Here is an 11,902-nt window from a genome sequence, read left to right on the forward strand (position 1 = left end):
ATTTTCGACGACGGCCAGGGCCCAATCACCTTCCCACCGCGATCCCGCACACAACACGAGGTACTGGCCAAAGATAACTCGACAATCATGATCGAGAAGTCGAGCTAATGGATATAAGATTCATGGATAAACGAGGAACATGAGAGACTCAAGGAATTGAGAAATCACTAGAAGAGAAACGACCAGAGAGGAAATAGGAAGAAGTGTGCCATCGACAGGCGAACACGAGCTGACGTGAGATGATGAATGAGAATCGTGCGGATGAGTGGCATCGTGGGTCATGTGAGAGAAGCACCGCAGTCAAGCAGCCTGAGAGGACGTAAACTACCCAGGGCAGATGGAGCAACCCGAGCGGAAGTCGATGTCCGAGAGAAGAGATGGAGTCTCGCCAGATAGGATCACTGGAATCGCTGAATATAGCTAAAAACCGTTGTTCTGCAGGAGACAAAGTGGAGTAGGAGAAGCTCTGTATAGTGAGGTGTTGGAAGAAGAGGTGGAGCCAGTGAAGAAACAACATTAGCGAGTGACGTGTGTGAAGTCCTCGCTGCTCGCTCATCTTTGGCCTTAGAAGAGGCATAGAGGAATCAAGGAGAGGAGCCTGGAAGGAAGTAGGAGAGGACACTGAAGGTACAGAAGAAAAATGAGAGACAGTCAGAGCACCGTCCTCCCTTCTGAAAGAAGTCTGAGGTCGTGTTCCCTCAGTACAAACAAAGGCTGGTGCATAAGTATTCATCTTTCTTTTTCTCTTTTTTTACAAATGGAAAATAAATGTTGATACTATTGAAGAGAGAGAAAGAAAATAAAATAAAGAAAATAGAAATAAAAGAAAAAAATAAAATTTTAAGAAGTGGCAGACAATTGGGCGTGAAAAACCAATAAATGCTGATGTTGACTATGGCAGATTAGCGGGAGGCTTTTAATGCAAGCTTTATATATATATATATATTTATATATTAGGCCCCAGCGTGTTGTCTCTTTTTATTTGTAAAGATGCTCAATGTAAATCAAACTCTTGGAAAAAGAATGCAAGAGTCCAAAGAAATATATATATATATATATATACTGTAGCTCCGGCGTAGGAAGGGGTGACTGGTAGGCAGGCGACGGTGTTCTTGATCGGGCACCGGTGTGACTGCGGTGCGAGTGATGCAGCTTGATACTGGCTGGTTTTGTTTTTTTGTGGATATGCAAAAATGTGCAAAAGGAGAAGATGAGATGGGGGGGAGAAGATGGTGTGACCGAAGAGGAGGATGACTGAAGAAGGAGAAAAAAAGGACTTTTTTGTTGTAATGTATGCGCGAAGAAAGAGAAGACGGGATGGCCGAAGTTAGGGGTGGAGAAGATGGTGACGATGGCCGGTGGAATCTAGGCTCTTGATACCATGTTAGATAAAAGAGAGAGAAAGTGGAACAAGTCGATATGCTTGAACACTAAAACATAAGTGACCCTTTTGGGTCTACATATAGAAAAAGATAAATATACATATATGTCTATACATACATATACATGTATACATACATATGTAATACAATAATACATCTAACAGATAGAACATCTATAAAGTCATATAGCACACATCTAATAGTTTGGTGTAATACATCATAGAGTATATAAGAATTTTCCAAAATACCAAATATAATCATACATCGACAAACAAGGTAAAATGAAATTCCTTTTTATTGATATAATCATCAGAGAATTAGAAATGAAAAAAAAAAAAACAAATAAATTCAAACACTGATGATTAATCCCAATTTACTGACATGAATTAATGAATGTTGATTACTGAATTCACCTGCATTTGGCCACAACCAACAGAGACTTTCAAGTGCCAGAACACATCCTTTTCCCAGAGAAGACTGTTTAACAAACAAAACTCAACTTTATTAGTATATATATATTTAATGAAGTATCTTCTTGCAATCTATATATATTCAAAGCTCATCTGATTATATTTGAGAAAGATACTGAGGAAAACATGATTAAATTTTTCATGAAGATGAAGGACTGACCTCTTCACAAGCACCAAATTATGGAGGTGAGCCATTTTGATATCACTGTTTGCTCATGCATTAGCAACAGATATTGTCTCCAATGTGATCTCAGTTGGATTTCCTACTTCCTCTTCAAATAACACAAGCAAGTTCCCTAAAGGTTTCAGAAAAGAGCGAGGAATGTGATACCTACAAGTATACACATGAGCCCGGTCATTTATACTCTTCATTCATTTTATCTGTAACAAAAGTGCACTTATACTCTTGTTTGTACCCAGTGATATGAGATGATACTTACAATGTTTGAGAAGGATGTCCATTAGGAGTTTGGAAGGAGATCCAATATCGACCGATGTTTTCCCCGTTGATCCAAACCTCTCCTTTTCCCATGCTTCCAAGGTTCACTGCCACTGGGTCTTTCCCTGATGGAGCATCAAATGTTGTCTGTTTTCAAGTAGTAACCATTCATCAATTTAATCATTTTATTTTTTTTAATAATAACATTATAGTTCTTTTAGATATTTCGGTTTTTGGGAGTACCTTGTACCAAATAAGGCGTTGATGAGCAAATATATCGATTGATTTCCACTCTACTTTTTCTGATCCTTCTTTGGTGTAAATTTCTGTACTTTCGCCTTGTAAACCAATCTGCAAATTTATCAGCAGAAATTGTTGGCTTCTCAGGGATTTTTATTTCTGTCGAATAGTATACATACAAAGAGTGAACTCTACCTTGTATCCCCATACTTGATTGCTGAGATCTCTAACACTTTTAATTCCTCGAATTTTCACTTGTCTAAGTCCAAGAACTCTACGCTCAAGGTATGCGCCGGAATCCTACATTTCATATAATTAATGCATGCATTATTCAAAAAGCTCGATGTAGTAAAAATTAGATAAATTCTTCTGTCAGATTTTACCGGGGATCCAACCATAACACTCAACAATGAGATGTCATTCTTGCCATTTTTCAACGAGACCGGTTTCTCAAATGTGACACCAGGGGATTTATGACTTCCATGCTGACTTCCTGCATTATCAGAGTTCATAAAATGAACTTATATCAATTTACTTCTTTTCATTATCTTAGCAATTTTTTTAACAGTTGCACACTCACCTACAAATTCATCATTCACAAATGCATGCAAAACATGAGCAGTTGAATTGACCCAAAGAACAAGTTGATCATCATCTGACGCAAAGTTGTAGCTGCATTTGATTTTTGATATTTGATTCATTTGAACTAATGAACAATTAAAGTGGTGAAAGAAAAAGAAACATAATTCACTCACCTGGTTGTGTACCAGAGATAATCTGTTTCGTCCTTTGTGACATTCAATTGCTCAAGAAGACTCTGCTGTGTGAATGAAGCATCAGTAATATCTGAGACTCCATCGGCAAATGCTCCCCAATTCTGCACATCATTGAGGTGCAGTATTACTCTAGATGATCTCATACCAACTTGAACTTTCACCTGACAAAGAAAAAGTTCCACAAAATTTGACACTTAAAACTTTGAAATTGACAAATCAAAGAACAATCAAACAAGATATCTTAATCAAACAAAACAATAACTCACTGTTGCAGTATTGAAAACAACATTTCTGCAGTCTGGCAATATGCTTATTGATTTTTCCCGGCAGCTCATATTTCCATTCTGAAACACCACACTCGCTTGTTTCGAGTCATTGTTCATGAGAAAAGCTGCGCATATTTCGGAATTTGCTTGAAAAACATATGCCTGACAGGCAAGAAATTGTCAGAAAATGGCACAATAAACACTATAAAACTGAGAGAAGCTTACCTGCTGAGCTTGGCCAAGTGAAAAGCTTGTCGGTTTTCCTGAAAGCAATGCTTCAGAGGATTGTTTCACTGCAGCGTGCAAGTCCTTAAGATGACCCCATTTCGGCTGCCGAATCAAACCTGCATGGAAATTCCAAAAATTTATTTCATGAAAATTTTAAGTCACAGGCCTAAGTTATACTGATTAACAATACTAACCATATTCATCAAGAGGAGCTTCATCATAGTAACTAGTAATAACATACGCCGAAGCGAACCTTCCAAAGTTTGTTCCCCATGATACTGTTTCATTCAATCAAAACATGATCAAATTTCAACAAGAAACTCCAGAAAACATCAACAAACTCAAAACAAGTATTATGTCAAACAATTTGTGTGCAACATTAACACATCAAAAAATGACTCTAAATTGAAATATGATAAAATAATTTGTAAATTAACACAATAAATATACCATGTAGTAGTTCACAAAGCTTCCATTCATTTTGGCAATGAATAGTGCAACATGAAAGGCAATATCTTGAGCACTTCTTTTATATGGTTCCTCTCCAAATACTTGATACCTAAACAAAAAATTCATAAAATATATACATATAATGATTGAATTAAATCATTAAAAAAATGATAATCATAATGAGAACTCACAGAGAAACCCAATTTTCAGTCCACAATGCTGGCTTGTAAGGTCTGTTTGGTCCTACAAAAGTTTCTCCACATCTCAACCCATTGCATGTATTAATCTGCACAATACAAAAGGATATTTCATTGAAAAAATTGGATTTACATAATTAATAAAAAATTAGTTTATTGAAGAGGAAAATAAAGAAGAAACCAGAGGATCAGGAGCATCATCTTGCTTGCACATGATCCATGGAACACCAGTGTTGAGGCTTGTAGCCATTGATGCTGCCCATTTTACATAGGGAGGTCCTTTCTCATGGAATGCTCCTTCCACGTTTTGGTACTCATTCTCAATCTACATTCCATTAAATCACATTAATTTTTCTTTTTCAAATCTACACAAAGCCACGCATTGCAACGTTCTCTGACTTGGGAGGAAAATCAACTATCTCTTTACAATTTTTTTTTCTTATATATATATATATATATATATAAATAGATGACAAACACCCTATTTAAAAAAAAATTAATGACAAATACATATACAAAATTAATACCTTAACATATCTATATTTTCACTATACGTGGATTTTGAGCTTCGATTTTGGGTTCTCCTTTAAACGCTAGTAGTAATAAGGTAAAATGCTAGGATGGACAGATCACTCACCTTAACTAATATTATTACAAAAGGGAGTTCTCTCTCCAGGAAAAAAAAAAATTTACTAAATGTGGTTAATAACTCTAATTTTATTTTATTTTTATTTTAAATTTTAATAGGAATTTTGCTTGCATCTCTCTAATAATGAAAAAGTTACTTATACATACCAATAAAAGTGTTATTTATTTATATATTCATGTTAGTTATTCTAATTTACCTATATATCACTTCAGCGAAAAATTAACTAAAATATTTTATTAAAAAAATAATTTTTTATGTTGAGAAAAACATAAAAAATTTATATATTTTACCAATGCCTCTTGGTTTGTTGGCATCGAATATTTTACCTAAGGTATTTGTTATGAAGAGTATTTGAGATTAAATTTTAAAACCCACACAAATTAAGAGTATAGATGTTTGCTAAAAAAGTGGGGGGTTTATTGTCTATTTCCCTAAAAAAAAAAAAGAAAAAAAAAAAAAAAGTACATTTTATAAAAGTTGTAAATTAATTTCTAATATACAAGTAAATAAGAATATTTTTGTAAATTATAAAAATAAGTACATGAGTGCCAAGTTTGGATTCAAATCTTACCTCGTACATAATAAATAATGCAAATAATGTGGTTATTTATTTTATTTATAATAAATAAATAAATAAACAAGAGTCCTAGCATTGGCAAACCTGAGATAAAATAATGGGGCCTCCTTGAGATGCATAGAGTTCCTCTGACTTCATCATGTTTACTATCATTGAAACAAATTTTTGCATTTGAAACTGTATTATTAAAATAAATAATAACTAAGTTTGAATCCATTCCAAAACTTATTAAGGTGAAGGAATAGATCTTATACTATGCTAATTATATGAGTTCAACCTAACTTGAAAACTCAAGTCAATATTTTGAAATATATAAAATTATAAATTGATATAAGTGTTAGAATTTTTAACTCTAATAATATTGATAAAATATTTATGTATTTCCTTACCTTAAAAGGTTCGTTATCTGATCGAAAAACAATGCCTGGAATATCGTGTAACCAAAATGGAAAACCCCTGCATTAAAAAACTTACAATTGATTATCTAGATATAACACACATATAATAAGAAATATATATATTTTTTTAAAGGAAGACATGCATAAAAAATAAATGATCCTAAATGATATTCAAGCAAACATATGAAAAATGGAATAAGTGTTTTTTTACCCATATTTCCATTCAGATTCAATGAAGGGACCAATCCTAAGGCTTACATAGAGGCCTTGATCTCTGATTTCCTTGATGAACCTCACTAAATCATATCTACCTTGAAAGTTAAACTGAAAAAAAAATATTAAATCTTTAGTTATCAACTCTGAGATATTTTTACTCAAATTTCATAGAAATGAAATTGTTGAAATTTTTTATATTTGTAAATATTTTAAACCAAGCACACTTTCAAATAAACTATAATCTAAATTATATTTGCATTTTTGTATGTTAATTAATAAATACTTTTGACTAAAATAATCAATTTTAATATTACTTTCGTCCAGATATGCTGAACTCTGAAGTTGCCATGTTTTAGTGCTGAAATCATCAGAAATAAATTTATATTTCATAGTTTCATCTAATGAAAATGTTGAAAGTTTTTGTACTTTTAAATATTTTGAACCAAAAACACATTCAAATGAATTATTATCTAAATTTTATTATTGCATTTTTATATGTTTGTAAATATTTTCAACTAAAATAATCTACTTTAATATTAATTATTTTGGTCCAATTACGTTTAACTTTGGATGTATTAGGTTCTATGCTGTAATCATTGAAAATAAATTTAAATAAATAATTAATTAATAATTAAAAAAAAGGGTGTATGACCTGGCCTTGAATTGGTTCATGAACATTCCAAAAAACATAGGTTTGAATGACATCAAGGCCACCATCTTTGGCTTGAGATATAAGATATGGCCACATCTGCCAACATATTTATGAAATCAGATTAATATGAAATAAATATAAGACTAGCATAAACAATGAAGCTTTGATCCTGTCTTTATTCTTGTTGAGTGCAAGGGACTCATTACCCAAAAATAAATAAATAAATAAATAAATAAATTCAAACAAGTATGTCAAAATTAATAAACAAATAATACTTGACAGAATTCTGTTAAAAACTGTGATAATAATTGTGTCACTGTTATAAATTATCAATCACCTATAATTTCATTATCAATTTGTCAATATTTAGTCAGTTAAAAAATAAATTACCGATAAAAAAAATTTCAGCAATGTTAGTATTGAACGGTTCCTTTATAGTGTTTCATATTTCAAAATTGGATTTTCCCTTCTTTTTAATTTTTTTTACCACATTTAAAATTAAATTCCCATTGTTATACAAAAAGACATGTGAATGGGTGTATCTACAAGTCTACATATTCATTGAAATTTATATTATTATTATTAGTATTAATATTAGTATTAGTATTCCAAATGCTACTTCTTCCGTTCTTTTTATTTGTCATAAATAACCGAATCTCACATACCAAGAAAGTTGGCTATTTCACATAAGTTAATAAAAAATTAGTTATTTTTTTAAAATTATCCATAATTTATATCTTCACATTTCTCTCTCATATTAAATTTCAAGAAAAGAATTGAATAGAGTGTTAAGGTAATTTTGGAAAAAAATAATAAATGTTTCTTGATATTTAAAAATGACAGATAAAAAGGAACGGAGAGAGTACTTGAGAAGAAAACTCATGTTTAATAATGTATAGGTGAGAATGATTTTAGTGAATAAAAACTATAGAATCAAATAACAACATCATGTTACCACCATTTATGATGTAGGAATAAATTATTTTTGGGACATTTGACTTATAAAATGGGTAGTATAAAGAACTTGTTCGTAAACAAACACAATAAATGACGAAACTCATTGTTATTCAAAGGGCATAATAAATACCTAATAAATAATAGTTGGAGGAATATATAAAATTTGTTTTGGAAAAGAACACTAAAAAAATGCTTTTTTTTTTTCCCCTCAAAATTTATATTCTGTAAAAGAAGTGGTTCGGGTAATTTTTTTCTTCCTTTTTCAATAAGAATTCTTATCCATCTAAAAAAACTCTTTTGGAATGAAAAAAACACACATTATAATTACTTTGTTTTTTTTTTAAATAAAAACCTATGTTCATAAGCACACTAAAAATAGGCTAATGTTCTTACTAAAAACAAGAGGTTTATTCTTACATCTAAACATCATTAACAAGGAAACTCAGGCTGGTAAAAAAGATAAATAAATAAAAAAATAATAATGAGTAAAATAAAAATAACATGATCCTCCTACTACCATTCATGATTGAGAACTATGTTATATAAGATATATTTAATTATTAAAATGACAACAAAACTCTTATTATTATCCCGAATATGATAACGTGTAAACTTAAGTTTGATCCGAAAACAATGACAGTACTCACCTTCTCAATCAAAGAGATCAAAAGTTAAAGTCATATTTATATATTTTATGATCAAGAACCATGTCATATTTAATACATTAATTGATTTTAAAAATGACAACAAAATTATTTTTCCTTTGTTCTTGTTCACTTGTTATATTTTTGAGTTTTTTTTACTTATTTATTTTAAAAAATTTATGTAATATTAAATATTGTTTTTTAAATTTATTCTTTATATTTAATGTATTTCTACAACTTTTAATAGATTATATTTAATTGTATATTTTTTAAAATATATTTTAAATAAGAGTAATATTGAAAAGCTAATATAATTTTTATAAATTTTAGGTTACCAACTAACTTTAACTCATTTTTTTAAATAGTATGAATTAGGTAAAATTGACAAGTAAGAAAAATATTGAGAGAGTATTAGTTTTTATCAAACTTTGGTAATGAGTTAAACTCACTTTTAATCTACAAACTATAATAATCCTCTTCTCAACGAGAGAGATATTAAGCGTTCTATATCATATTAATATCATTTATGATCAAGGACCATGTTATACTCAATACATTTAATTCTTAAAACTAATAACAACAAATTAAAACGCAAATTAAAAAAAAAAAACTCATGTATGAATGATGGTAATTAAAGAGAGAGTGAAAAATACCTCAGGAGTGCTACGAGGATAATGAATAGAACCGGAGAACAACATCCTTCTACTACCATTGATGATCAATGACCTGCCATCATAAGTCACATCTCCGGCCATCACCACCACCACCATGAAAAGCATCACAACCGTCACCATCTTCATCACCTTCATCTTAAATTTCTCCTACAAACTCTTGTATCTCCCAATATGCCTTCCTCTTTTATAATAAACTTTTGCTGGCCATATATACATAAGACTAATTACTTAATTGTCATAAATGATGATGCTATCATTTATGGAATATAAATATCTTTGCTTTTAATGAAGATGAAACTTCATCTTTAATTCTCATTCTTCGGTTCTATTCCTATAGTTTCATCTCTCTAAATGGAGGAGAGAGAGAGAGAGAGAGAGAGAGAGAGAGAGAGAGAGAGAGAGAGAGAGAGATGTGAGGAGGAAACAAGGTTGGCGTTTTAGAGCACGTTATGTGGATTTACAATAAAGAAAAAGGCATCTAATGTGGATGGGAGTATACGTGACGGTGGAAACAAGTTGTGTGTGTTTTATGCATTGGTTTGTTGAATGGTGACACATATGTACGTAGCGCCTAAGGGGGCGTTCATTTCAGGAAAAGTGGGGGAAGTGAGGGGAGTGGTCGACTCCTCCACTTCAGTGTTATTCGTCTTGAAGTGGATTTTTAAAACAGTCCCACTTCGAGTATTTTTCTTGAAGTGGGGGAAGTGAGTCAATTTATAAAAAGCTAACTTATTTTTCACTTCAAAAGTCGTTTTTGAACTCATGAACTTCATCTAACACCTAAATCCTTCGATTCTATTCTCATTTTTCGACAAATGAACACAGAAGTCCTGGAAGTGATATCACTCCCCCGCCCACATCAGGGAAGTGGCATTTCCCTCACTTCTTGACTTCCCCTCACTTACAGTGAAATGAACGCCCCCTAAGTGTTTGTTTGTTTACGGTGAGGACAAATGTTGTTATCTTGTTTTGCTTTTATGAATACTAAGGAACCCATAAACCTTTTTATTTTATTTTGGTTTAATAATTTTATAAGAAATTGAAATTTATTTTGATGTTTTTTATTGTAGTTAAATAGATTAAGGTGGAATTTAATTTGTCCAAAAATTTTGTGTTTTAATAATCTTCAATGTGAAAGCTCTTGGTTTTGTGTAATTCTGCTAGCTTTTTGTGAGGGTTAACTTTGGATAAATGATTTAATTACAAAAATGCTTACACTGCTTAATAAGTAGTGTATACTTTTTAGTACATTATGCTGAGATTAAATATGATAGGGTAATTTGGTCATTTGCATTTAAAAAAAGGATAGTTGTCTTTAATTGTGTCATAACGGTGTAAAATTTTTATATCATAGTTTTTATAGTACAAAAACTTTATAATATTGTGTGTACTTCATAATAATAATAATAATAATAATAATAATAATAATAATAATTATTATTATTATTATTATTATTATTATTACGTTCTTACGTTATTTGCAAAACAAATGGGTAATAAATAGTATTTTTTTTTACAAATTGGCGACAAGCACCCTTTTTAGTTTTTGCATTGTTAGGTCCAGTTTATCTTGTGTTTGAGTGGTTTCCGCAAGGGTTTCTGACTTTGATATTCGTGCCCTCAAGTCTTTCTCCCTTTTCTTTCGTGGGGTTTTAATTTGAGTTTAAGTTCTTGTCCCAGACCTTTACTTACACACTAGTAAGAAAAAAGTATATCTCCCCCTATTCTTATTTTTCTTCCCCTTTTGTTAGCCAGTGACATTCCTTCTACTACAAGCTCAGCTCGCCAGTAGTTAATATTTCATTTCTATACTTTTAGTGCTGGGGTATGCTTGACTTATAAGGAAGGCTATCTTCCAAGGTATAATTCTTACCCATTTGGCTGAAAAGCAATTTCTGTCCCTTTATTTTTTGCTTTGGACTTTCTTTTCTAACTAATTGATTCATTGAGGTTTGGTCTGATTGCTCTCCTTATTATTTTAGTTTCTCCTATTTCCTTTTCAGCGGGGTAAAGGGCAAAAGCTAGTTATAGAGTAGAGAAATAGAGGATGTAGAGTTTATGAATCATGGTCCATTTGCATTTGGTTCATTTGAGGCATCATTTCCATGAGCTTGCATATGTTTTCTTACATTTTGATTGGCTGTGATGTCTTGCTCCTAGCCATGTATGCACTAGCTATTGGCGTCTGTAAAAGAAAAGATTAACAGGTGTATAAGACGTGATTGCGTGAATGGAAGCCTTTTTTTCTTCTAGGGAAGTTAATCAAAGGGAGGTGGATTTGGCAATGCTAGAATCCTAGCCCGTAGTGTGCATTCTTGGGTTAGAAGGCACTCCTGAAAGTGGCATTTGTACCTTCCTACGATGACATTTTAGCCCTTTGCCTTTGCTAGGCCAGCTGCTCATCTTGATCTTGTGCAGGCGAATTTTGGGTTTGTAGTCACCATGTATACTTGGACCATAGGGGGATCAAAGCAAACATTTTTCTATGTCTTGTACGACATCTGCCTTCCCCTAGTCCTTCTATTTCGTATACTTTTCCTATTCTTCCTCCTAGACTGATGAATCAATGTATTGACATTCTACAATTACAAAGTTCCTATTGATGCAAAACACAGGTTTCTCATCAATGAAAGTATCGCTTGCCACGCTCTGGTTAAGCAGGATAAGATAACAAATCAATTATGATC

The 11,902-nt window shown here is 31.7% G+C and overlaps 1 protein-coding gene across 1 annotated transcript; it reads right to left on the reverse strand.

The window, feature by feature from the left end:
• Window positions 1-1,675: 1,675 nt before the first annotated feature.
• Window positions 1,676-9,531, reverse strand: LOC120255814 (beta-galactosidase 16-like). The gene is made up of 19 exons (XM_039263585.1): window positions 9,195-9,531; window positions 6,941-7,036; window positions 6,284-6,396; window positions 6,064-6,130; window positions 5,759-5,851; window positions 4,630-4,773; window positions 4,443-4,537; window positions 4,239-4,360; window positions 3,996-4,079; window positions 3,799-3,917; window positions 3,574-3,735; window positions 3,287-3,468; window positions 3,112-3,203; window positions 2,915-3,024; window positions 2,727-2,831; window positions 2,535-2,642; window positions 2,293-2,438; window positions 2,013-2,183; window positions 1,676-1,859 (listed from the first exon to the last, which is right to left on the reverse strand). The coding sequence occupies exons 1-18, from the start codon at window positions 9,348-9,350 to the stop codon at window positions 2,066-2,068; spliced, it is 2,112 nt and encodes a 703-aa protein (XP_039119519.1). The 5' UTR covers window positions 9,351-9,531; the 3' UTR covers window positions 1,676-1,859; window positions 2,013-2,065.
• Window positions 9,532-11,902: the final 2,371 nt, after the last annotated feature.

This window comes from Dioscorea cayenensis, unplaced genomic scaffold (genome assembly GCF_009730915.1).
Source record: "Dioscorea cayenensis subsp. rotundata cultivar TDr96_F1 unplaced genomic scaffold, TDr96_F1_v2_PseudoChromosome.rev07_lg8_w22 25.fasta BLBR01001205.1, whole genome shotgun sequence".
In the NCBI taxonomy this organism is placed as follows: Eukaryota; Viridiplantae; Streptophyta; class Magnoliopsida; order Dioscoreales; family Dioscoreaceae; genus Dioscorea; species Dioscorea cayenensis.

Bases quoted from the DNA above. Each gene is read 5' to 3' on its own strand.
- LOC120255814 (XM_039263585.1), bottom strand. From the start codon at position 9,350: ATGAAGGTGATGAAGATGGTGACGGTTGTGATGCTTTTCATGGTGGTG. The intron at 4,774-5,758 runs GTTTGCCAATGC...AATGGAATGTAG, and splicing joins GCCCCATTATTTTATCTCAG to ATTGAGAATGAGTACCAAAA. The intron at 2,643-2,726 runs GTAGAGTTCACT...ATAAATTTGCAG, and splicing joins ATCAAGTATGGGGATACAAG to ATTGGTTTACAAGGCGAAAG.